The 26,736-nt window shown below is 38.3% G+C and overlaps 1 protein-coding gene across 3 annotated transcripts in view; it reads right to left on the reverse strand.

The window, feature by feature from the left end:
• The window catches only part of MCCC1 (methylcrotonoyl-CoA carboxylase 1), a 61,927-nt gene that overhangs the window by 19,012 nt on the left and 16,179 nt on the right, over positions 1-26,736 (reverse strand). For 2 of the 3 annotated variants that reach the window (XM_038583483.1, XM_038583484.1), the window contains 7 exons: positions 25,837-25,958; positions 25,262-25,409; positions 25,052-25,173; positions 21,797-21,908; positions 19,680-19,761; positions 6,095-6,222; positions 2,310-2,493 (listed from right to left, as the gene is read on the reverse strand). In XM_038583483.1, coding sequence (XP_038439411.1) covers positions 2,310-2,493; positions 6,095-6,222; positions 19,680-19,761; positions 21,797-21,908; positions 25,052-25,173; positions 25,262-25,409; positions 25,837-25,958 — 898 coding nt within the window. The remainder of the gene's footprint in view (positions 1-2,309; positions 2,494-6,094; positions 6,223-19,679; positions 19,762-21,796; positions 21,909-25,051; positions 25,174-25,261; positions 25,410-25,836; positions 25,959-26,736) is intronic. The other variant, XM_038583485.1, reaches the window with a different exon arrangement.

Genomic DNA, 26,736 nt, shown 5'->3' on the forward strand with positions numbered 1-26,736 from the left:
TAACCACTCAAAGTCAAAACTCAAAGTGATAAAATATGACACACAAGACATTCTGCTGGGGCTTTATGCTCATTTCACACTTAATCTTTTGGAGCTCTTACAGGATAGATATCATTATCACTGTTTTATTCATGAGGAACTGAGGCTCACAGAGGTTTAAAAACTTAGCACAAATCTGAGGAGAGTATGGCCATCCAAGTGCACCAGGCCCTAAAACAGAGATCCACAGGCCGGCTTTCCCCGTCCTATCTTCTTCTGAACCTTTTCCCTTCCCTCATTTTGAAAGTCCGTACAAACTGTCTCTACCCTCTCTTGTCACAACCATTTCTGCCCTTAGCATTTCCTTCCCTCCTCCCCTCAGTCTCCTCATCAGAAAAATATGGAGCATAATCCCATTATCCTGTAAAGTCCTTGGGAGGATTGATAATAAAAGGCCAAGTGCCATACCTGGCAGAACCAATAAATGAATAGCAGCCATCATTGCTACGACAGTCTTAGAGAACAAGAGTCTGAACCATGCAGCCCCGTAAGTTCAGAGCCATGCACATGAAGCCCAGTTGTAGGCCAGCCTGCGCCACCCAAAATGCTGGCTGGAATAGTTTAAAACAAAAAAAATCTGAACCATGCACATCTCATGGTTCAAGGTTAGAAATGGTTCAAGTTAAGAGGATGTGGTGTGTTATAAAGAACACTGTACTAGGATCTCTGTGTGATTTTTGGCAGGCCACTTGACCCCTCTGAATCCCAGGGTCTTTATCTATAAAAGCAAGGAGTTAAAGTACACCCCCTTATCCCTCATCCACCCACCTATCCACACCATCACTCACCAATGTGTACTGAACACCCTCTAGGCCCAGGCCTGAGTAAGGTGCAGCAACTAGAACATGGAAGACACAGTCTCTCCCCCCTTAAGAAACTTACAATATAATGGGAAAACTATACAAGGAGTAAAAAGTTACTGTAAAACAATATAATAAGCAAAGTGCCCGAGGAATACATAAGGAGCTTAAGGAATGCAGAAGGGGAGGGTTGGGGAAGCTTCTTGGAGTAGAAGATCCTCCCAGTGCAGAGATGTGAATCTAGGAGTCCTTCTTGGAATTATATCTGTTAACCTTTGAGTATCTTTATCAAATTACATCACAAGTTTTGCTCACCCTACAGATTCTTTCCTATCCACTGTGAGTGTTCTCTCTCTAAAATGTTCTGGTGTTAAGTTAAAAAAAACCCTACTGACTACTAAATCTTGCTGTGGTTTAGCCAGAGCTCTCAAAATTCTTCCAATTTGTCATCAAGAAGTCCTGACTCCTCATTTTGGCTTTCAAGACACTGCGATTTGCTCTCAACCTGTACCTCTAGCTGCATCTCCAACTGTTCACCATCCTGAACCCTTTTCTCTAGCTGCATGTGTTCTTACAGTTCTTCCAACACACCTGAGTTAAGCTCTTCTTTCACCACTGTTCTGTGTGCTGTTCAATCTGCCTACTCAAATCTATTCCACACTTCCTCTTAGAAATGTGTCCTGATTGTACTGGCCTAACATAACCTCTAATCCTGAGAACTGCTTTTCGTCACTCACCATCTGGTTAACTTCTCTGGCAACTAAAGTCAAGGTGGTAGTAGCTCAGAACATGGATTCTGGAGCCAGAGAGACTGGGTCTGACTCTTGGCTCCAAGGGTGAGGTGACCTTGGGTAAGTCAGCTAACTTCTCTGTGCCCTGATTCCCTCATCTGGAAAATGGAGTGAAAATAACACCTACTCATAGGGTAGTTCTCACGGTTAAAGGAGTCCAGATAAAAAAGTCACCTAGAACAGTGTACACAGTACACAGTTAATGCTGATTGTTATGACCATTGTTGTTAATCATATTCTATGAGCACTCTTATATTTTTTATTTTTCTTTATTTCTTTTATTATTGTTTAGCTTACACTGAGTTTATATATTAATTCTCCAGCTTAACTTTAAGTCCCTTGAATGCAGAGGGTGTTGAGCATAGAAGGTATCAGCAACCTTAAATTACTCTTAGAACTAGGCAGAGTAAAAATATAAAATAGTACACACAAAATGTTTGTTATTTAGGTTTGAACAAATACTGCTACATCTCAACAAAGGGTGTATTGTTAAAGATTAGTAGCTATTTTTTAAAAATAACTATTCCAGAAAGAAAAATAAAGATTAATGAGAAATCAATTACATCCTTCATTCTAAAACATACTAAACATTTCCATAAGACAGGGAAAAGAACTGTCCAGAAATAATAACGCACTGAAAATTTAAAAAGACTGAGACTTTTCATTTATTTCACTTTACCTTGTCTCACTCCAGTTTCGATTCTAGTACAAAGGTCTCCCTGAGGGGTGGAGAGATGCACCAAGGGCCCAGCCCCTGGCATGAAGTTATTGGCAGGATCTTCTGCATATATTCTAGCTTCAAAGGCATGGCCCTGCAGAGTTATTTCTTCCTGGCTCAAAGGAATCTTCTCTCCTGCTGCAATCTGGTAAAAGAAGAATATGTGCTTCTATGAAATTCCTCCTTTTAGTACAACTATGAGACTTGGGAAGTTGATGGTCTTGTCTTTTTCCATGGAAAATACACATTTGGGCTTTATAACAAGTCAAATAAAAACTATTATTTCATCCACCTCCCCGAGTTTGGGGCAAAAGCAAAAATAGGTTACAAAAACAGATGCAGCTTGGAAATAATGTATTAATTACAAGAGTTTCTAGAGTTCTTTAAGTAGAGAAAGCAGGTGAAGACTAAATTATAAAGATCAGTCTTTTTTCAATGTAATTACAACTAAAATTTCTTACTGGCAAGATAATCTGTTTTCATTTAAAACATCAGTCAGTGCTCAGTTATCAAATCAATCTTTTTTAATAGTAAATTATTTGTTGGTGTTTAGGACTACACTCACAGGTACTTGAATGTATAAAGCATTTCTCACCTTTTGAGCTCTGGATATACCATACCTTATTCTCCTTGGAACATTTATTCCAATCTTTTTTTCTGGTTAACTGCTTATTCTCTAGACCTTAGCTCAAAATAATCACGTCATTAGGGAAGCTTTCCTACCCTGGCTCAGTTAAGTTTGCATATTGCTAACGTGTGGCATTTGCCATCTTTATTAGCCTTTTATTTTTTTTAAGATTTTATTTATCTATTCATGACAGACCCACAGAGAGAGACAGAGAGAGAGAGAGAGAGAGAGAGAATGCTAGAGACACAGGCAGAGTTCAGAGAAGCAGGCTCCATGCAGGGAGCCCAACATGGGACTCGATCCCGTGTCTCCAAGATCAGGCCCTGGGCTGAAGGCGGCACTAAACCGCTGAGCCACCCGGGCTGCCCTAGCCTTTTTTTTTTTTTTTTTTTAAGTTTATTTAAGTAATCTCTACACCTAGTGTGGGACTCAAACTCACCACTTCAAGATCAAGAGTCACATGCTCTATCAACTGAGCTAGACAGGCTCCCCCATCTTTGTGATCCTCATCACCATCATCACATGATGGTTTTTCAATTTTGTTATGTTAATACATATTGCATGATACCAGATTATAAGCAGGATGATCCTCATTTTATCATTACTACAATTACATTATTTTGACTATTATGTACCAATACAACAATTCTCTCTCTCCAACTAGTATAATTTGGAAAAGGCTAATGGAGGACATGCTGTCACTTTCTCTACTTTCTCTAGTTTTCCTCCAGGATGAGAAAAGGACAAACTGAGAAAGCAAAAGATATAGGGGGATAAAACTGAGTAATTTAGCACCACTTGGAACTAAATAGGTAAGCATGAAACAGAGGTAGAGAGTTTATCTCTTTAAATCTGTAGATAAGAAAAACCAGGAACCAGAGCAGTTAAGAATGAAAGGAAAATGGGACCACATTGAATGCTTTTATGACACGGTGTTTTGAACCACAGACTCTGCAGCCCTATTGCCTTGGCCCAAATTCTGTCTCTATACTTACTCTGTTCTGGGCATGTTTTTTAACCTCTTAATGGTTCAGAGAAAAGTGCATGTAGTAGGTACTAAATAAGCGTTAGCTATTGTCATTTCATTCTTATCCTTTATAATGAAATACGTTTTAATGTTTTAATAAAGAATTCTATTTGTCTTAATAGAAACCTGGAAAAGAATGACCACATATCCATATTTCAAGATGTGATCTCATTTCTGACTACAGAGCCCCATTTCAAACTGGCTTATCTTTGCCTATTTTCCTTTCAGATTGGTTTCCATCTGAGCTCAGAAGAGACAGGCCCCAACCATGCCTCTGGATACTTGGAAATCTGTGCCATATGAGTTCTCTTAGGCTTAGACATTGACTCTTTGGAACTCCTGGACCTTGGATATATTCCCCAGCTTCCCCTGGACATGGGTACCACCTGTGTCTGCAGCCTAGATGCCCACATCACTGCAATCTCATTCTAGGGAGGCTTTGACTCCAGAGGCTGGTCCTGGAGCTTGAACTCTGGACTCATCAAATGGCAAGCCCTCTTGTTTTACCTCTGCCTGGAAGCCAGGATCCAAAGTGCCTTCAACATTATAAATGAGGTCTAGTGGTGTCCATAAGTTCTAGAATCCCTTCCCAGAGAAGAAAAGCCTACTTCTCTTTTTAAAGGGACTTTAAAGCTCTTGCAATTTCTCGAGATGCAGAAAAAAAGTCTACTGGTTCCACTTATGTCCAAAAGCTTTCCCTTCCCTAGAAATCCTTTATCTGTCATGATTTCAAAATTCTGGACTCCCAGGGTACCTAAGTGGCCCAGTCAGTTAAGCATCTGACTCTTGGTTTCTGCTCAAGTCAAGATCTCGTTGTCGTGAGATTGAGCCCTTGCATCAGGCTTTGCACTCAGCGTGGAGTCTACTTGAGACTCTTTCTCCCTCTCTCTCTGCCCTTCTCCCTGCCTCTAAAAATAAATAAATCTTAAAAAGAAAAATTCTGGACTCTCAATTACTGCTTCAGAAAAAAAAATTCCCCCTTTCCTTGAATTCTGGAAACAGAAGCACTCTTTCCAAAACTTTCTAAATCCGCTACAATTTTCCCATTACTTACTAACACTTACTAGCCTGATGTGCCTGGTTTTCATTAGCTCCCAAGGCTATAGAGGCCCCAAAGAATCTTATGGCTCAATTAAAACCACCAATCATCCCCAAGGAACCAGCAAAAGGAGCATCATATTATTGTCCATAGAAGTTCTGGAAAGACAAAATTATCAAAATAATAATCAAAACTTTAGCATCATAACATGAAAAAAAATTTAGTTTCAGAATATATAAAGAACCAAGAATTCTACAGAGAATATAGTACTTAAACATTTAAATATGAAAGTATTTATGGTACTTAAAAACATTTTTTATATTAAAAAAGGCTGTAAAATCAATTGTTTTCAATAATAAGAGTAAAACAGATTTAGTTATTATCCATATTCCTTTAAGAATATGCTTTGTGGAATTCTAGTCTAGGCCAGTGCTTCTCAAACTATTTATAACAAAGGAACAATTATACACTTATACTTTTGTAACATACAATAGACATGTCACAAAAATGCTGTAAAAATTTCTAAACACTTATTCTGAAAGGGCTATACTTATCCTACCACAGGCCAACAACAGTGTGTAAGTTAGCACTTGCATGTGGTTCACTCTATTAGTCTAGACCGTTACCTTGGCTCTTCATTCCCAACTCTTCCTTAGCTCATTTCACTGGGGCCTGTCGTGCCTCTAAAAGCAAAGGATGGCCCAGCACAGAATACTGTGGCCTTCAGGTAGAGTACAAGGCTTTGGTGTTGAGATAATGTAGTCACAAGACAGCCTCAGTGGCAGCAGCTCACCTGCACCTTGCCTTAGGCTATCCCATGTCTAAGAGAAATAATGGTAAGTGACAGGTTAGAAATCTGAGTCCATAAAGTGACAATAATGTCACAGCAACAAATGAAATATCTTTAACCTCCTATTTTCCTGTCCTCATGATAAAGGAGCCAGAATTGAACCAGCCAGAATTGAACCCTTGTCCAAAGTGACATCTTCTTTTAGGAGGCTAGCAGGTGACATATTCTCAAGACTGATCTTTAACAGAAAAAATAGTCCCACCCTAAGCTGCCACTCCACCAAGTCAGTTCCTGTGATCATCTCAGTAACAGGATGTTCCACTTGCAGTCTTGTATTCATTTCCATGAAGTAGAAATTGTGCTTTGAGTCCATAATAAACTCGACAGTTCCTAAAAGATAAAAAACAAGTTATATTTCGATAGCATATAATCAATCAGTAGAAATAAAAATCTTCCATGATGTATCACATCAACTTTTATTTTTTAATTAATGTTTTTAAATTTTTTATTTTATTTAAATTCAATTAATTAACATATAGTGTATTATTGACTTCAGAGGTAGAGGTCAGTGATTCATCGGTTACATATAACACCCAGTGCTAGCACAGCACGTGCACTCCTTAATGCCCATCACCAGTTACCCCATTCCTCTACTCCCACCCCCCAGCAACCCTCAGTTTGTTTCCTAGAATCTCTTATGAGTCTCTTATTAAGAGTCGCCTGAAATTAGAGAGTCGGGGGACTGGGGCAAGATGGCAGAAGAGTAGGGTCTCCAAATCACCTGTCTCCACCAAATTACCTAGAAAACCTTCAAATTATCCTGAAAATCTATGAATTTGGCCTGAGAATTAAAGAGAGAACACCAGGAATGCTACAGTGAAAAGAGTTCGCGCTTCTATCAAGGTAGGAAGACGGGGAAAAAAGAAATAAAGAAACAAAAGGCATCCAAGGGGGAGGGGCCCCGCGAGGAGCCGGGCTGAGGCCGGGGCGAGTGTCCCCGGGACGGGAGAGCAAACAGGAACTGCACCAACCTTCCCGGGCGGAAAGGGGCTCGCAGGGAGTTGGAGCAGGACCCCAGGAGGGCGAGGATGCCCTCAGGCTCCCTGGGACAGTAACAGAGCAACTGCGCGCCCAGGAGAGTGCGCCGAGCTCTCTAAGGGCTGCAGTGCGCACGGCGGGACCTGGAGCAGCTTGGAGGGGCTCGGGTGGGGACTCCGAGGAGGGGGCTGTGCCACCCGGAGCGCGAATCCAACAGCACAGGCCCCGGAGCACTGGGCGCCGGGACACAGCCCAGGATCCGGCGTCCCCCGGGACAGGCAGAGGCCGGGAGGGCCCAGGACAGCAAGGACGCTCCTGCCCCGAGCTGAGCAGATCAGCGGCCCCGCCCCGGAGCCTCCAGGCCCTGCAGACGGAGAGCTCCGGAGTTCCTGCGGGAGCTGAATCCAGGTTTCCAGAGCTGGCCCCGCCACTGGGGCTGTTCCTCCTGGGGCCTCACGGGGTGAACAACCCCCACTGAGCCCTGCACCAGGCAGGGGGCAGAGCAGCTCCCCCAAGTGCTAACACCTGAAAATCACCACAACAGGCCCCTCCCCCAGAAGACCAGCTAGACGGAGAAGTTCCAGGGGAAGCCAAGGGACTTAAAGTACACAGAATCAGAAGATACTCCCCCGTGGTTCTTTTTTTTCTTTTTTCTTTTTGTTGTTGTTTTGTTTTGTTTTGCTTTTTGATTTGTTTCCTTCCCCCACCCCTTTTTTTCCTTTCTTTCTTTTTCTTCTTTTTTTTTCTCTTTCTCTTTTCTTTCCTTCTTTCTCTCCTCTCTTTTTCTCATTTTCCCAATACAACTTGCTTTTGGCCACTCTGCACTGAGCAAAATGACTAGAAGGAAAACCTCACCTCAAAAGAAAGAATGAGAAACAGTCCTCTCTCCCACAGAGTTACAAAATCTGGATTACAATTCAATGTCAGAAAGCCAATTCAGAAGCACTATTATACAGCTACTGGTGGCTCTAGAAAAAAGCATAAAGGACTCAAGAGACTTCATGACTGCAGAATTTAGAGCTAATCAGGCAGAAATTAAAAATCAATTGAATGAGATGCAATCCAAACTAGAAGTCCTAACGACGAGGGTTAACGAGGTGGAAGAATGAGTGAGTGACATAGAAGACAAGTTGATAGCAAAGAGGGAAACTGAGGAAAAAAGAGACAAACAATTAAAAGACCATGAAGATAGATTAAGGGAAATAAACGACAGCCTGAGGAAGAAAAACCTACATTTAATTGGGGTTCCCGAGGGCGCCGAAAGGGCCAGAGGGCCAGAATATGTATTTGAACAAATCCTAGCTGAAAACTTTCCTAATTTGGGAAGGGAAACAGGCATTCAGATCCAGGAAATAGAGAGATCCCCCCCTAAAATCAATAAAAACCGTTCAACACCTCGACATTTAATAGTGAAGCTTGCAAATTCCAAAGATAAAGAGAAGATCTTTAAAGAAGCAAGAGACAAGAAATCCCTGACTTTTATGGGGAGGAGTATTAGGGTAACAGCAGACCTCTCCACAGAGACCTGGCAGGCCAGAAAGGGCTGGCAGGATATATTCAGGGTCCTAAATGAGAAGAACATGCAACCAAGAATACTTTATCCAGCAAGGCTCTCATTCAAAATGGAAGGAGAGATAAAGAGCTTCCAAGACAGGCAGCAACTGAAAGAATATGTGACCTCCAAACCAGCTCTGCAAGAAATTTTAAGGGGGACTCTTAAAATTCCCCTTTAAGAAGAAGTTCAGTGGAACAATCCACAAAAACAAGGACTGAATAGTTATCATGATGACACTAAACTCATATCTCTCAATAGTAACTCTGAACGTGAACGGGCTTAATGACCCCATCAAAAGGCACAGGGTTTCAGACTGGATAAAAAAGCAGGACCCATCTATTTGCTGTCTACAAGAGACTCATTTTAGACAGAAGGACACCTACAGCCTGAAAATAAAAGGTTGGAGAACCATTTACCATTCGAATGGTCCTCAAAAGAAAGCAGCGGTAGCCATCCTTATATCAGATAAACTAAAATTTACCCCGAAGACTGTAGTGAGAGATGAAGAGGGACACTATCTCATACTTAAAGGATCTATCCAACAAGAGGACTTAACAATCCTCAATATATATGCCCCGAATGTGGGAGCTGCCAAATATATAAATCAATTATTAGCCAAAGTGAAGAAATACTTAGATAATAATACACTTATACTTGGTGACTTCAATCTAGCTCTTTCTATACTCGATAGGTCTTCTAAGCACAACATCTCCAAAGAAACGAGAGCTTTAAATGATACACTGGACCAGATGGATTTCACAGATATCTACAGAACTTTACATCCAAACTCAACTGAATACACATTCTTCTCAAGTGCACATGGAACTTTCTCCAGAATAGACCACATACTGGGTCACAAATCGGGTCTGAACCAATACCAAAAGATTGGGATCGTCCCCTGCATATTCTCAGACCATAATGTCTTGAAATTAGAACACGACACAAGTTAGAATTAATTAGAATCACAACAAGAAGTTTGGAAGGACCTCAAACACGTGGAGGTTAAGGACCATCCTGCTAAAAGATAAAAGGGTCAACCAGGAAATTAAGGAAGAATTAAAAAGATGCATGGAAACTAATGAGAATGAAGATACAACCGTTCAAAATCTTTGGGATGCAGCAAAAGCAGTCCTAAGGGGGAAATACATCGCAATACAAGCATCCATTCAAAAACTGGAAAGAACTCAAATACAAAAGCTAACCTTACACCTAAGGAGCTAGAGAAAAAAACAGCAAATAGATCCTACACCCAGGAGAAGAAGAGTTAATAAAGATTCGAGCAGAACTCAACGAAATCGAGACCAGAACTGTGGAAAAGATCAACAGAACCAGGAGTTGGTTCTTTGAAAGAATAAGAGAGATAAACCATTAGCCAGCCTTATTAAAAAGAAGAGAGAGAAGACTCAAATTAATAAAATCATGAATGAGAAAGGAGAGATCACTACCAACACCAAGGAAATACGAACGATTTTAAAAACATATTATGAACAGCTATACGCCAATAAATTAGGCAATCTAGAAGAAATGGACGCATTCCTAGAAAGCCACAAACTACCAAAACTGGAACAGGAAGAAATAGAAAACCTTAACAGGCCAATAACCAGGGAGGAAATTGAAGCAGTCATCAAAAACCTCCCAAGACACAAGAGTCCAGGGCCAGATGGCTTCCCAGGGGAATTTTATCAAACGTTTAAAGAAGAAACCATGCCTATTCTCCTAAAGCTGTTTGGAAAGATAGAAAGAGATGGAGTACTTCCAAATTCGTTCTATGAGGCCAGCATCACCTTAATTCCAAAACCAGACAAAGACCCCACCAAAAAGGAGAATTACAGACCAATATCCCTGATGAACATGGATGCAAAAATTCTCAACAAGATACTGGCCAATAGGATCCAACAATACATTAAGAAAATTATTCACCATGACCAAGTAGGATTTATCCCCGGGACACAAGGCTGGTTCAACACCCGTAAAACAATCAATGTGATTCATCATATCAGCAAGAGAAAAACCAAGAACCATATGATCCTCTCATTAGATGCAGAGAAAGCATTTGACAAAATACAGCATCCATTTCTGATCAAAACTCTTCAGAGTGTAGGGATAGAGGGAACATTCCTCAACATCTTAAAAGCCATCTACGAAAAGCCCACAGCAAATATCATTCTCAATAGGGAAGCACTGGGAGCCCTTCCCCTAAGATCAGGAACAAGACAGGGATGTCCACTCTCACCACTGCTATTCAACATAGTACTGGAAGTCCTAGCCTCAGCAATCAGACAACAAAAAGACATTAAAAAGGCAGTCAAATTGGCAAAGAAGAAGTGAAACTCTCCCTCTTCGCCAATGACATGATACTCTACATAGAAAACCCAAAAGTCTCCACCCCAAGATTGCTAGAACTCATACAGCAATTCGGTAGCGTGGCAGGATACAAAATCAATGCCCAGAAATCAGTGGCATTTCTATACAGTAACAATGAGACTGAAGAAAGAGAAATTAAGGAGTCAATCCCATTTACAATTACACCCAAAAGCAAAAGATACCTAGGAATAAACCTACCTAAAGAGGTAAAGGATCTATACCCTCAAAACTATAGAACACTTCTGAAAGAAATTGAGGAAGACACAAAGAGATGGAAAAATATTCCATGCTCATGGATTGGCAGAATTAATATTGTGAAAATGTCAATGTTACCCAGGGCAATTTACACGTTTAATGCAATCCCTATCAAAATACCATGGACTTTCTTCAGAGAGTTAGAACAAATTATTTTAAGATTTGTGTGGAATCAGAAAAGACCCCGAATAGCCAGGGGAATTTTAAAAAAGAAAACCATATCTGGGGGCATCACAATGCCAGATTTCAGGTTGTACTACAAAGCTGTGGTCATCAAGACAGTGTGGTACTGGCACAAAAACAGACACACAGATCAATGGAACAGAATAGAGAACCCAGAAGTGGACCCTGAACTTTATGGTCAACTAATATTCGATAAAGGAGGAAAGACTATCCATTGGAAGAAAGACAGTCTCTTCAATAAATGGTGCTGGGAAAATTGGACATCCACATGCAGAAGAATGAAACTAGACCACTCTCTTTCACCATACACAAAGATAAACTGAAAATGGATGAAAGATTTAAATGTGAGACAAGATTCCATCAAAATCCTACAGAAGAACACAGGCAACACCCTTTTTGAATTCGGCCGCAGTAACTTCTTGCAAGATACATCCACGAAGGCAAAAGAAACAAAAGCAAAAATGAACTATTGGGACTTCATCAAGATAAGAAGCTTTTGCACAGCAAAGGATACAGTCAACAAAACTAAAACACAACCTACAGAATGGGAGAAGATATTTGCAAATGACATATCAGATAAAGGGCTAGTTTCCAAGATCTATAAAGAACTTATTAAACTCAACACCAAAGAAACAAACAATCCAATCATGAAATGGGCAAAAGACATGAACAGAAATCTCACAGAGGAAGACATAGACATGGCCAACATGCATATGAGAAAATGCTCTGCATCACTTGCCATCAGGGAAATACAAATCAAAACCACAATGAGATACCACCTCACAGCAGCGAGAATGGGGAAAATTAACAAGGCAGGAAACAACAAATGTTGGAGAGGATGCGGAGAAAAGGGAACCCTCTTACACTGTTGGTGGGAATGTGAACTGGTGCAGCCACTCTGGAAAACTGTGTGGAGGTTCCTCAAAGAGTTAAAAATAGACCTGCCCTACGACCCAGCAATTGCACTGTTGGGGATTTACCCCAAAGATACAGATGCAATGAAACGCCGGGACACCTGCACCCCGATGTTTATAGCAGCAATGGCCACAATAGCCAAACTGTGGAAGGAGCCTCGGTGTCCATCGAAAGATGAGTGGATAAAGAAGATGTGGTTTATGTATACAATGGAATATTACTCAGCTATTAGAAATGACAAATACCCACCATTTGCTTCATCGTGGATGGAACTGGAGGGTATTATGCTGAGTGAAGTAAGTCAGTCGGAGAAGGACAAACATTATATATTCTCATTCTTGTGGGGAATATAAATAATAGTGAAAGGGAATATAAGGGAAGGGAGAAGAAATGTGTGGGAAATATCAGAAAGGGAGACAGAACGTAAAGACTGCTAACTCTGGGAAACGAACTAGGGGTGGTAGAAGGGGAGGAGGGCGGGGGGTGGGAGTGAATGGGTGACGGGCACTGGGGGTTATTCTGTATGTTAGTAAATTGAACACCAATAAAAAATAAATTAAAAAAAAAGAAATTAGAGAGTCAAATCACATCAACATTTAATGCTGCCTTCATTCAATGGTAAACATTTTGCAGTTTGTGAAGAGAATATCTCACATTTTGCAGCAGCAAATGATTCTTAATTAAAAAATAGGGAGCCACATGAAATCTCGCAATAGAAAAGCATGCTCAGGGTTTTGAGCAAATAGTAAGTCCAAGTTATGAGTAGTGTCAGCTGTTGCAGCAATGAGAACATGGTTGGGCCATGTGTTTTGGCTTCAGGGCACAAAGACCCCTGGAACCTCACGTTCTCACATTCCATCTCCCTCTAATCCAGTAGAAAAAATACAACATTTTTTCCTCTTGATTGTTGGAGGTTTCCTTTAAAAGTCCTTTTGCTGGTGACCCACTAGAAGATTGCTTAGCAACTAAATCTTCATCTTTCCCAATTTTATTAAGGTATCATTTCATATAATAAAATGTATCTGTTTTAGGTGTAGGGAAGTATCTTGAGTTTCAGAAATTGAATAGAGTGATAAAACCACTACTACCACCACGAAAATGCAAAATATTTCCATTATCCAAGATGTTCCCTTGTTCTCCTTTGCAGTCAGTCCCTTCCCCAGGTCATTGGGCTCCAGGCAGCCGTACTTTTTTCTAGTATGTTACATAAATGAAATCATATACTATGCAGTGTTTTGTGTTTGAGTTTTGTTTCACTTAGCTGAAAGTTAGTTCCTTATAACTTAAGACTGTTTTTCAAACTGTGGGTCATAACCCATTAGTGGCTTGTAAAAATTCAGTGAAGACTTCCAGTTTCTGGCCCATAAGAAACTAAGAAGTCACCATTCTACCCTGACAAGAGTAAAAAGCCAAATAAACTGAAAAATCAACAATTTTTCTCAGAGCCATTGGAGGTATGAGGTCACAGGGCAAACTGCTGCACCACCACCACCACCACCACCACCACCCCCGCCCCAATTAAGAGAGACAGACAGGCAAATAGAGAGTCACAACTTACTGGAACAGAGACCCATGAACAAAACTTCTTAGGGAACAAGTACCAGACAGAAAAACTGGGTTACAACTAATATGTTGCTAGTTGCTCAGTGTGGAAAACTGTGAGCATTATAAACTCCAAGGACAGCCTCCTCAAACTTTTGTGTTTACCTCCAGAAGCTCTAATAGGTCCTTCCAGTGAATACTGGAAAAAAATCCCCTTGAGTCTCTAGCAGTGAAAGGAGAAAAGGAACCATTTGAAGTAAACCAAGTTCTGTTCTTTTTTTTTTTTAAAGATTTTATTTATTTATTCATGAGAGACACAAAGAGAGAGAGAGAGAGAGAGAGGCAGAGACACAGACAGCAGGAGAAGCAGGCTTCACATAGGGAGCCCGAAATGGGACTCGATCCCGGGTCTCTAGGATCACGCCCTGGGCCAAAGGCAGCACTAAACCGCTGAGCCACCCGGGCTACCACCAAAGTTCTGTTCTAAACAAGATTTGTCCATATTTTACTAAAGTCTAAACTACAAGGGTTTCATTAGAGCCTAATTAACATAACTGGAGGAAGGGAAATATACAACTCCAGCCACCCTGTCCCCCATAAGTGAATAAATCAGTGAATAAGCAAAAAACAAACTGAGATGCACTGGTGAAATTCACAGTTCACGGCACAAGCTCACCAAAAAATGTAGACATAATCATACAACTACAAAACACTTCATCTTCCCCACACCTAATCACCACATGACTAAAGACCTCTTTACCATGGTTCTTTGTACCTGGTACCTCAGGTCTGGCTATTGAGAAAAAAATCACAAGGCATAAGAGGCAATAAACACAGTTTATTAAAGAAACTGAATAAACATCAGAACCTGACTCAGATATGACAGAAATGTTGGAATAATCAGACCAAGAACTTAAAAACATTTTGATTAGTACACTAAGATTTTGATTAGTACACTAATGGAAAAACTAGACACATGCAAGAACCCACATGGATAATATAAATAAAAACATAGAAATTCAAATAAATGATTTCAAAGAATCAAAAAGAAATGTTAGAGATCAAAGCACTGTGATAGAAATGAAGAATGCCTTTGGTCGGCTCATTGGTAGACGGGACACAGTTAAGGCAAGAATCTCTGAGCTTGAGGATATGACAACAGAAACTTCCAAAACTAAAGGCAAAGACAGACAGACTGAAAAAAACAAAGCAAAATATCCAAGAACTGTGGACAACTAGAAAAGGTGTAACATATGCATAAACAAACAAAAGTTGAGAGAATTTATTGGCAGTAGATCTATCTTGCAAGAAATGTTCTTTAGAGAGGAGGACAATGACATAGGTCAATACTTCAAAAAGACATAATCTTAACGGGTATATACCTAAGAAGAGAGTGTCAGAATACATGGAATAAAAACTGAAAACTGCAAATAGATGAATCTATTAAAACAGCTGGAGATTTTAACACCCCTCTATCAGAAATGGACAAATCTAGCAGGCAGATAAGTAAGGACATAGTTGAACTCCATAGCATCATCAATAAATTGGATATACTCAGTGTCTATAGACTACTTTATCCAACAATACTGGATTACATATTCTCAAATTCACATGGAACACTCACCAAGACAGACCATATTCAGAGTCACAGAAAAGACTTTAACAAATTTGAAAGAATAGATATCATAAAATGTTTGCCAAGACCAAATTTTTTTTTTCAGGACCACAATTAAATTAAAAATCAATTGAACCAGAAATCAGTAACAAAAAGATAGCTGGGAAAAAAATCCCCAAATACTTGCAGCCTAAATAACACAGTACCAAGTAACACATAAGACAAAGAAGAAATCCCAAGTGAAGCTTAAAAATACTTTAAACTAAATGAAAATAGAAATACAACTTTCCAAAATTTGTGGGATGCCCTGAAAGCAATGCTTGGAGGGAAAAGGGAAATTTATAGCACTTAATCCATATATTTGAAGAGAAGAAAGATCTAAAATTAAGCTTCCATTTTAGGAAACTAGAAAAAGAACAGCAAATTAATTCCAAAGTAAGCAAGAGAGAAGAAATAATAAAGTAGAAATCTATAGAAAAAACAAATAAAACCAGAAATTGGTTTTTTGAAAAGATCAGTTACATACATAAGCCTCTAGTCAAGTTGTTTAAGAAAAAAAAGAGAGAAGAGACAAATTATTAATATCAGAAATGAAATAAGAGAAATTACTATGGCTCTTATGGTTAATAGATATTAAAAGCATATTATGAACAACTCTACGCCCATAAATTTGATAACCTGGATGAAACAGACCAACTCCTTGAAAGACACAATCTGCCAAAAGTCACACAAGAGAAAATCACTCCGAAACAATCTGAATAGGCCTATATCTACTAAGGAAGTTGAAATAATCATTAATAACTTCCAAAACCTCCAAAATAGAGGTTCACTGGTGAGTTCTACCAAACACTGAAAGTAGAATTTATACCAATTTGCTATAATCTCTTTGAGAACACAGAAGACAGACTGTTTCTTAACTCATTTTATGAGATCAGCATTACCTTAATATTAAAACCAGAGAAAGATATTACAAAAAAACTAAACTACAAATCAATATCTCTTATAAACATGGATGCAATAATCCTCAACAAAAATGTTAGCAAAGCAAAAATAACAATGTATAAAAATAATCATATACCATGACCAAGTGGGACTTATCCCAGGTATGCAAGGCTGGTTCAACATTTGAAAATCAATTAATGTAATCCATCACATCAACAAGCTAAAGAATAACCATATGACTGTAATAATAGATGCAGAACAACACCGGATAAAATTCAGTACCTAATTATAATAAAAACTCTCAACAAATTAGGAATACAAAGGAACTTCCTAATTTGATAAAGGAGATTTACAAAAACACATAGCTAACATTGTATTTAATGGTGAGAAACTAGAAGATTTCACACCAAGATAAGAAATAAGGGAAGGACATCCACTCTCACCACTCCTTTTCAACATTATACTAGAAGCCCTAGAAATGCAATAAGACAAGAAAAGGAAAAGGTATAGAGATTGGGAAGGAAGAAATGAAACTGTCTAATCACAGATGACTTGTCTATGTAGAAAAATCCAAAAGAATTTACCAAAGAAACCTTCTGGAACTAATAAGTGATCATAATAAGCTTGCAGGATATATGGGACGCCTGGGTGGCTCAGTGGTTAAGCGTCTGCCTTTGGCTCAGGGCATGATCCTGGAGTCCTGGAATCGAGTCCCACATCAGGCTCCCTGCATGGAGCCTACTTTTGCCTCAGCCTTTGTCTCTGCCTCTCATGAAAAAATAAATAAAATCTTAAAAAAAAAAAAAGGTTAATATACAAAAGTCAACTGTTTTCCTATATACCTATGATGAACAAGTAGAATTTGAAATTAAAAACACAATACCATCTATACAAGCACCTCCAAAATGAAATAGGTATAAATCTAACAAAAGATGTATAAGATCCATATGAGGAAATTACAAAACTGATGAAAGAAGTCAAGGAAGAACAAAATGGAGAGATATTCCATGTTCATGGATAGGAAGACTCAACATTGTCAAGATGTGAGTTCTCCCAACTTACTGTATAGAGACAACACAATTCCAATTAAAATCCCAGCAAGTTATTTTGTGAATATCAAAAAAAAAAAAAAGTTATTTTGTGAATATCAAAAAACTGATTCTAGTGTTTTATAGGGAGAGGCAAAAGACTCAGAATAGGCAATTCAATATTGAAGGAGAATTACAAAGTTGGAGGATGGACACTATCTGAGTTCAAGATTTACTATAAAGCTACAGTATTCAAAATACTGAAATACTGGAGAAAGAACAAATAGATCAATGGAAGAGAGCAGGTAGTCCAGAAATAGTCCCATATAAATATAGCCAATTGATCTCTGACAAAGGAGCAAAGGCAATACAATGGAGCAAAGACAGTCTTTTAAAAAAATGGTGCTAGAATAACTCTATGTCTACACACATACACACACACAATCTACACACAAATCTTACACTTCCAGAAAAATTAACTTAAAAAGGACCATAGACCAAATTTGGAACATAAAACTATAAAATTCCTAGAAGATAGCAGGAGAAAATCTACATGACCTTGAGTATGGTAATGCCTTTTTAGATACAACAAGAAAGCATACAAAATTATGCCAACAAAAAAGGCATAATTCATTAAATAATTGATAAGGCAGGCTTTACTACATTTAAAAAACTTATGCTCTGCAAAAGATAATGTCAAGAGAATGAGAAGACAAACCACAGATTGTGAGAAAATATTTGCAAAAGATACCTCTGGTAAAGGACTATGGTCCAAATTGTACTAAGAATTCTTAAAACTCAATAATAAGAAAAAGCAAACAAACCAATTTAAAAAGTGGGCAAAACACCTGAACAGACCTCACTAAAGAAGAAACACAGATGGTAAGTAAGCATATGAGAAGATGCTCCACTCATCATATTAAGGAAATACAAATTAAAATGAGATACCACTGCACACCTATTAGAATGGAACATGGATAATACCAAATGCTAGTGAAGATATAAAGCAACAGGAACTCTCATACATTGCTGGTGGAAATGCAAAATGTTACAGTCACTCTGGAAGAAAGTTTGGCAGTTTCTTACAAAACTAAGCATACTCTTGCCATATGATCCAGTGATCAATTTCTTGGTGTTTAGTAAATAAATTGAAACTATGTCCACAGAGAACTCTGCACACAGATTTTTATAATAGTTTTGTTGGAACTGCCAAACCTAGAAAGCAATCAAGATGTCCTTCAGTAGGTGACCAGATAAATTGTGGTACATCTAGGAAATGGAGTACACTATTCAACACTAAACAGAAATGATCAAGCCATGAGAGAACATGGAGGAAGCTTAAATGCATATTACTAAGTGAAAGAAGCCAATCTGAAAGGTCTACACACTGTATGAAAAGGCAGAACTATGGAGGCAACAGAAAGATCAGTGACTGTCAGGAGTTAAAGACAGGAAGGGAAAAGAGCAGAGCACAGAGGATATTTAGGGCACTGAAAGGACTCTGGGAGCACCTGGGTGGCTTAGTCAGTTGGGTGTCTGCCTTCTGCTCAGGTCATGATCCTCAACAATCTGGCCTGCATTGAGCTCCCTGCTCACAGAGAATCTGCTTCTCCCTCTGACTCCCCCGCTACCTTCTAGTGCTCACCTTCTCTCTCAAGTAAATAAAATCTTAAAAAAAGTACTCATATGATACAATGGTGGATTCATGTCATCATACATTTCTCTAAATGTATACTGTGCAACAATGTCAGTAGTACATACAATATCAAGAGTGAACCCTAATGTAAATGATAGATTATGGGTGATAAGGATGTATCACTGTAGGTTTGCTGATTGTAACAAATGAACCCCTCTGGTCTGGGATGCTGATAGTTGGGGAGGCTGTGCAAGTGTGGGGATAGGCAATATGGGAACTCTCTGTACTTTCTGCTCCATGGTTTATTTTATTTTATTTATTTATTTTTTTAAAGACTTTATTTATTCATAGAGATGCGGGGGGAGGGGGGAGGCAGAGAGAGAAGCAGGCTCCACGCAGAGAGCCCAACGTGGGACTCAATCTAGGGTCTCCAGGATCACGCCCTGGGCTGCAGACGGCGCTAAACCGCTGTGCCATGGGGGCTGCCCTCCATGGTTTATTTTAGATAAAATGGTTTTATTTTAAAATGGGATAGAAAATATCAAATAGCATTACACATAACTAGGGTTAAGTACTGTTTAGTGATTTTTTTTTCCCAAATATGTATAGAAACATAAGTACTTATGTGTATATACTGGGTCTCAAAATGTATTTCTTAATGTGGATATAATTGGTTTGAAAGCCAGTGATTTAAAAGTTGTATATTTCTTTTGCCTTCTGAACATAAATAAATGATTATTTCTTTTCCTCTATACAAAGTAAATCTTAGCATACCTGCTCCAACATAATTTACAGCTTTAGCAGCTCTGACTGCAGCTTCTCCAAGCTTCTTTCTTACATCAGGTTTAATGCCAGGCTATGAAAAAATATTCAAAATAAATTTCCATTAGTACTTTGCCCTACTAACTAATTTCCTACTACTAATTTGCCTACTACTAATTTCCCTTAACATCTGATACTGCATTTCTAGATATCAAATAGTACCTTAAAGGGAAAGGATAAACAGTTAATGCTACACATTTCATCAAGAAATATGTCCTACACCACAGTCAACTGTCCCTAAGCCAAAGTTTAGTGGTTCTGTTAATTTCCATAAACTGTAGATATTATTCAGCATAATGATCTATCTCCTTTGTACCTAAATAAGAATTTTCAGGACTATATATCCAACTATATGTATCAATATGAAAATTTTGAATGATTCCTATTTTGTTTAAAGATGGTAGAGCAATCTGGGCCATGTGTCCAATGTGTCCATGTTATTCCAATGTATCTTGGAATAATGGTAAACCTTAAGATTCCAAGTTAATAAGAAAGGTTCATTAAAAGAAAAGTAGATTAAAAAGTAGGAAAAGGTTTTCTAGCATTTTAAAACAGTGCCCTATAGACATATATTTACATAATCATTGCTTCAAAATAAGGCTTTACTGAAACTACTGTTGATATTTACTTTGAACAATATAATTTACTCTGTAACAGAAATTAAAATTTGAATAGATGAGAACAACAAACTGATTAGCCAGAAACCCCAGATACCTGACTTTTTAGAAGTACCTACTGAAAAAAAAAAAAAAAAAAAAGTACAAAACCCCAGACAAGAAAGAGGCCTATGGCAGTAGTAGGCTCAAAAGAAATATAAATCCAGGGATGCCTGGGTGGCTCAGCGGTTTAGCGCCTGCCTTCGGCCCAGGGCGTGATCCTGGAGTCCCAGATTGAGTCCCACGTCAGGCTCCTTGCATGAAGCCTGCTTCTCCCTCTGCCTGTGTCTCTGCCTCTCTCTCTCTCTGTCTCTCATGAATAAATAAATAAAATCCTTAATAAAAAAGAAAGAAATGTAAATCTAAAAAGAGGTAATTACAGGAGTAAGATTTGACTTAAAGGACAACCTAACCAATCAACGTAGACCCAAAGAGATGTAAACAATTAATTTCAAGGGGGCAAACATTGCCAAATATGAGCAAATCTCTCTCCTCTACAATAAACCTCAATGGCAGGAAGATGACTAATATATTTGAGGGATACCTGAAATAGTTAAAATAAAAGAATCTTTATAAAAAATACATTCAAACGAATCAGGCTAATGCATTCCTCAAATATTCCCATTAAGTACAATTTAAAATCTACATGGAAATATTATACAATTGCTCACTCCAAGTCAGATACAGATCTTGTTCAATCTACAGTGGGCTTATGTCCAGATAAACCCATCATAAGTTGAAAATACTGGTAGTTGAAAATGCATTTAAATACATGTAACCTACTAAACCTAACTTAGCCTAGTCTACCTCACATGTGCTCAGAACATTTACATTAGCCTACAATTGGGCAGAGTCCTATAATATAAGGGCTGAATATCTCACATAATTTGTTGAATACTGAGTTCAGAGAGTCTAAGAACACATACTGTTAAGAATGATTTTAAGCGTATCAGTTGTTTACCCTCCAGACTATGTGGCTAACTGGGAGCTGGGGTCACAGCTGCTGCCCAGGAGAGTATCATACCATTTATAGAGCCCAGGAAAAGATCAAAATTCAAAATTCGAAGTATTTCTACTATGTATCACTTTTACACCACCATAAAGCCAATAAATTCTAAGTTGAACCATCGTGAAGTCAGGGACAGCCTGTACTTGGATCAGAGTAGATTTTCCTAGATATCATCCAGAAGGATCATGGCCCGATTGTGCCCTTAGCATGGTAACTTGAGAATACCAAGCCCCTCCTCATTGCCAAGGCTTCACTAGGGCTTTATCATTATATTACTACTGGGAAGCAGTTATTCAGCAGGACTTTGGAGGAGACACTAACTTCACAGATTTCTGATTTGAAAATAAGAGTGATTCAGGTTTACCCTACAGAAAAGCTTGCAAATTTCATTATAAGGTCCTTACCCCTGGGGCTTCCTCAATGATCTTCTGATGTCTCCTCTGTACACTACAGTCTCTTTCAAACAAGTACACAGCGTTGCCATGATAGTCACCAAACACCTGGACTTCTACATGCCTATTTAAAAACCCAATGAAAAAGTTTCCATTTGTAGAATAAACATTCTAGAAAAAAAACCTACATATATGAAGTGACTAGGAAATAAGACATAGGAGACTATACTTATGACCTCAGAGGAGGGGCAAGTCACAAGTACAAATGGGCAAGGAAAACACGGATAAATCTCACACCAAAATTACAAATTACAGTCACATTTCATGTATTCTTGAAAAGCCAATGAAAACTTTTTTATGATCAGAGGATTTTTATTTAATTTTTTATTATTTTCTTGATGATTTATTCATTTACTTTTGAAAGCAAGAGTGCGAGAGAGAGAAACAGCAAGTAGAGGGTGGGGCAGAGGGAGAGAGAGAATCTCAATCTCCCGGCTGAGCATGGAGCCCAACATGAGCTCAATCCCAGGACCCTGAAATCATGCCCTGAGCTGAAATCAAGAGTTGGCTGCTTCATCAACTGAGCCACCCAGGTGCCCCATGATCAGGGCAATTTTAAAAATCATCCTTATGGTCAGCTTTTATAAACTAAGGCAGACTAAAAATTACAATGGCTTATCCATAAGAAGGTTAAGAAATAAATTCATATGGATCATTAATTTTTTAAAAAATATTACTAATATTATATCATAAAAAGTCATTTTAATGTTGAATGTAACAGAGTAAAATTATGAGAAATAATATTAAGAGTAAATCCACATAACACTTAGGAAAATAAGGGTAAACAAACCATTTGGTGAACATGAAAGCATTCTTCTTGGTAGGTTTATTCTGATATGTTCACTCTGTAGTTCACCTCACATATTCACCACTATGATGGAGAAATGAGTGACCAGCAAAAGTTTTTTCTGTTGATTTTTTAAAAATAAAAATTGTCAAAAGACAAAATAATAACAACGTGGGACCGTGAGGGGTTTTTCACTATCAAGCTAGTCCATACTCAGACTCCAGTAATTTATCATAATCCCCAGAGAAGTGTTCCTGTCAGTTTATGGCACCAGTGGCTTCTGCCACAGGCAAGCGGATCCCAGCTATGATTCACTGTGTACACATGCTGTTCGGATTTCAGGGTCATGGTTTGCCCTGCAGGCCCCATTCTCTAATAGGTCTAAAAATTCACTGACTTTCATTTTGCTCTGATTTTTACTTACTTTTTGGATGTGAGTGACAACTTCCTAGCTCTTTGCATCTTGGAACTAAGTGGTTTGTTTTTCAAATTCCAATTGTAAAATCACTTCCACTGACACTCCCTTATCTGTTAGCTCTCCAAAGAAGGAGACAGAAGAACAGAAATTCTCGGTTCTGAAAGGAACACCTACTAGAAACACAACACAGCTCTTTTCTGAGTTCTCAGAAGTTGGAAACACTTATTCCTTTGGCAGCTTACAAGGGAAGCTTTTTGAGGATCTGTGTTCTGTTATGATTTCTGTAGTGATCATATTGCTCTTGTTATTTTCCTCTTTCTGACTAATCCTTTTTCTGTGCTACTTTATCTAACTTGGAGATTCTGCAGCACACTGTCTGAGAACCAGGAGGTGCACCAAATCCCAGCTGTTCCCGTTCAGCCACTGCTGGGATCTGGCTAGAGAGACAGATACAGTTGGAGTCTACCAAGACGGCCTTGATATTTTCTAAGAGTTCTACAGTTTTTATTTTCCTATTTGCATTTTTAATCCATCTAGAATATATATTGAGTTCGAAGTAAGAAAGGAATCTGATTTCTTTTTTTATCCTCCAAAATAGTACACTTTGAAGACTGTTTGCTAGCCCAGCCTTCCATATAAGCTCAATAGTTCTGAGCAGATTTATAAAACATCTTCATATGGCCTTTTCTGAGTTACAAGCAGCACCTTGACAATCTTCTGACACTCCATTAACTCAACAGGTAATTATTTAGCAACATACAAAACAGCGTAATTATGACATTAAAATGTCATATTACTAGAAAATACAAAATGAATATATACAGAAATACTATTACTTGTATTAGGAGAATGAGATTATGAGTGACTTTGTTTTCCATCTTCTGTATTTTCCACACTTGTAATGTATTTATATTACTTCTACATTTCAAAAGATATCATTGTTGATGCTTGTCATGAAGAAAGTAGCATGCCAGGTGATATACAGGGGAAAATTAAAGTAAATGTACTACCAGGTCTTTGATTCCTGGGAGTCCTAGCTATCGGGCAAACAAATTACAATGTGAGGTAATATATAGCTAACGTTCCACATGTAAAGAATTTACATCTTCAAAAAAATCTATGAAACAAGAAACTTTTATAGTCAAGATCTTATTTTAAGCAATACATATAAAAAATTGCAGAAAATGAAAAAATTTGAAATTCACATGGCATTTGTTACAGTGGTACCTAGAAAAGCAGTTTAGTAGTAGCTTAGAGTGTGAATTCTGAATTCAAATCCCAATTTTACCACTTCCCAGCTGGGAGACTTCAAGCAAGTCATATGACCACTCTGTTCCTCAGGGTCTTAAGCTGTAAAATGGGAATAGGGCCTATCTACAGGATTGTTACAGGAATTAGACTAGAATTAGGACAGCAAAATTATTTAGTATATGTAAATGCTTAGATTGTGGCAAATGGTTAAGTATGATATACAGGTGAGATGTTAGTATTATTATTGGTCAACACTATCAATTCAATTTAGGTATCTAGTCCCAATTTCTGAGCATCTCAACCAATGCTTACAGACTTTCATAAAACTAAATTTCTTAGAAGAATTTTTTTATTTTGAAAAAAACCCCTACGTTCCATCAACAAGAAATGGATTGAATACATTAATGGTACATCTATATCATGGATTTATTAAGCTCAATAAAAAGTATAGGGTAGACCTACATTTACTGGCATGGAAAGATGGCTCTGATGTCATATTAGCATGTGATACTATGTAAGACTAAACTCACTGTACTTCTGAATGTATTTTGTATTCTGTGTGTATATGTATTTCTATTCCCCTAGGAAATGCTTGGAGGAATGCACATCTTATACATTAAGTGGTTACATCAGGGGGGTGGGATAATGTACTATGGTACTATTAGAACTTTATATTTCATATAATTTACATGCATTTCATTTATAATTTAATTTTAAAAGGCTAAGTCAGAAAAAAAAAAGGTGAACCCACCTTGGCGTGTCCACAAACTTCTCAATCAGCATCGCATCATCATTGAAAGACTTCTTAGCTTCTCTCCGTGCTGATTCTAACTGCTCTTGAAATTCTTCCTCAGATCTAACGATCCTCATCCCCTAAGATGGCAAGATAGTTAGGACTACAACCTAAATAAAACAAAGAAGCCTAGCCTGAAATGAAAAACACGAGCACGCACAATCTTACTTTTCCTCCTCCACCACGGACGGCTTTAATCATGACAGGATAACCGATTTTCCCCGCGTGCTCCCTCAGGCACTGATCTGACTGGTCCTCGCCATGATAACCTTCCACAACAGGCACTCCGGCAGCAGCCATAATGGATTTGGATGTGCTTTTGAACAAAAGAGGTAAGATGTTTTGATTCTATGAGTTATTTCATAGAAGGGAAACACAGAAACAGCCCAGTGTATAAGTACAATGGAACTTTAAAAATAACATCCTATAGGTAAAGAAAACACTATACAGTCTGAGACAACAAATATTAACACAAATATTAAAATATTAGGTTTTCTGTGATAACTAGGAATCCAGTTTTTCATGTGATAGCTCTTCCCACCTTGTTTTTAATCCCTAAAACTAACTCATACATTGATTAGAAACCCTAAGTAGATGAACATTTTCTGTAACTCGCTGGAGTGGCAGATGAATAACTTATGCCTATGACAACCAAAGGTTATAATGATCATATCTATTACAGGTTGCAGAAACTATTTCAAATGACCTTTCTATGGTCATATTTAAAAGATATAAATTCATACCTCTTTATACCCATGTCTTTAATTGCAGATGAAGGAGGACCTACAAAAATAATTCCTTCTTGTTTACACAGTTCGGCAAATTCCATGTTTTCTGAAAGAAAACCGTATCCTGGATGGATAGCCTAGAAGTGAAAATGAAAGGACAAAGTTACTAGCACTTCATGGGCACACTGTGTGATGCAGGGGATGTCGTCTTCCTCTCAAGAAGCATCTCCCTACACTGGTGGGAAGTACCCTATGGGCTCTATCAAAATCTGTTTCCAAAGGGATATCTGAAACATTCACACTAAAGTTTTGAAGACTTAACTGAACCAAAAAAATCTGTACTGGGGATCCCTGGGTGGCTCAGCGGTTTGGCGCCTGCCTTTGGCCCAGGGCGTGATCCTGGAGCACCGGGATAGATTCCCATGTCGGGCTCCCAGCATGGAGCCTGCTTCTCCCTCTGCCTGAGTCTCTGCCTCTCTCTCTCATGAATAAATGAATACAATCTTTAAAAATAAAAAAAATAATAATAAATTTAAAAAAAAGAAAAATCTGTACTTCTTTTTATTGTGGTAATATATACACAACATAAAGTTTACCATTTTAAACACTTTTACTTGTACAGTTCAGTGGCATTACAGTACATTCACAATGCTGTGCAACTATTAACACTATTCATTTCCAGAATGTTGTCATGATCCCAAACAGAGACTGTGTGTACCCATTAAATATTAATTCCACATTCCCTGATAACCTCTATCTTACTGTCTCTATGAATACCCAATCTAGGAACCTAATATAAATGGAGTTGTACAATATTTGTCCTTTTTGTGTCTAGCTTATTTCATTTAGTATTACGTTTTCAAGGTTCTTCCATGTTGTAGCATGTATTAGAATTTCATTCGTTTTCATAGCTGA

Source organism: Canis lupus, chromosome 34 (genome assembly GCF_011100685.1).
Source record: "Canis lupus familiaris isolate Mischka breed German Shepherd chromosome 34, alternate assembly UU_Cfam_GSD_1.0, whole genome shotgun sequence".
Classification (NCBI taxonomy): domain Eukaryota; kingdom Metazoa; phylum Chordata; class Mammalia; order Carnivora; family Canidae; genus Canis; species Canis lupus.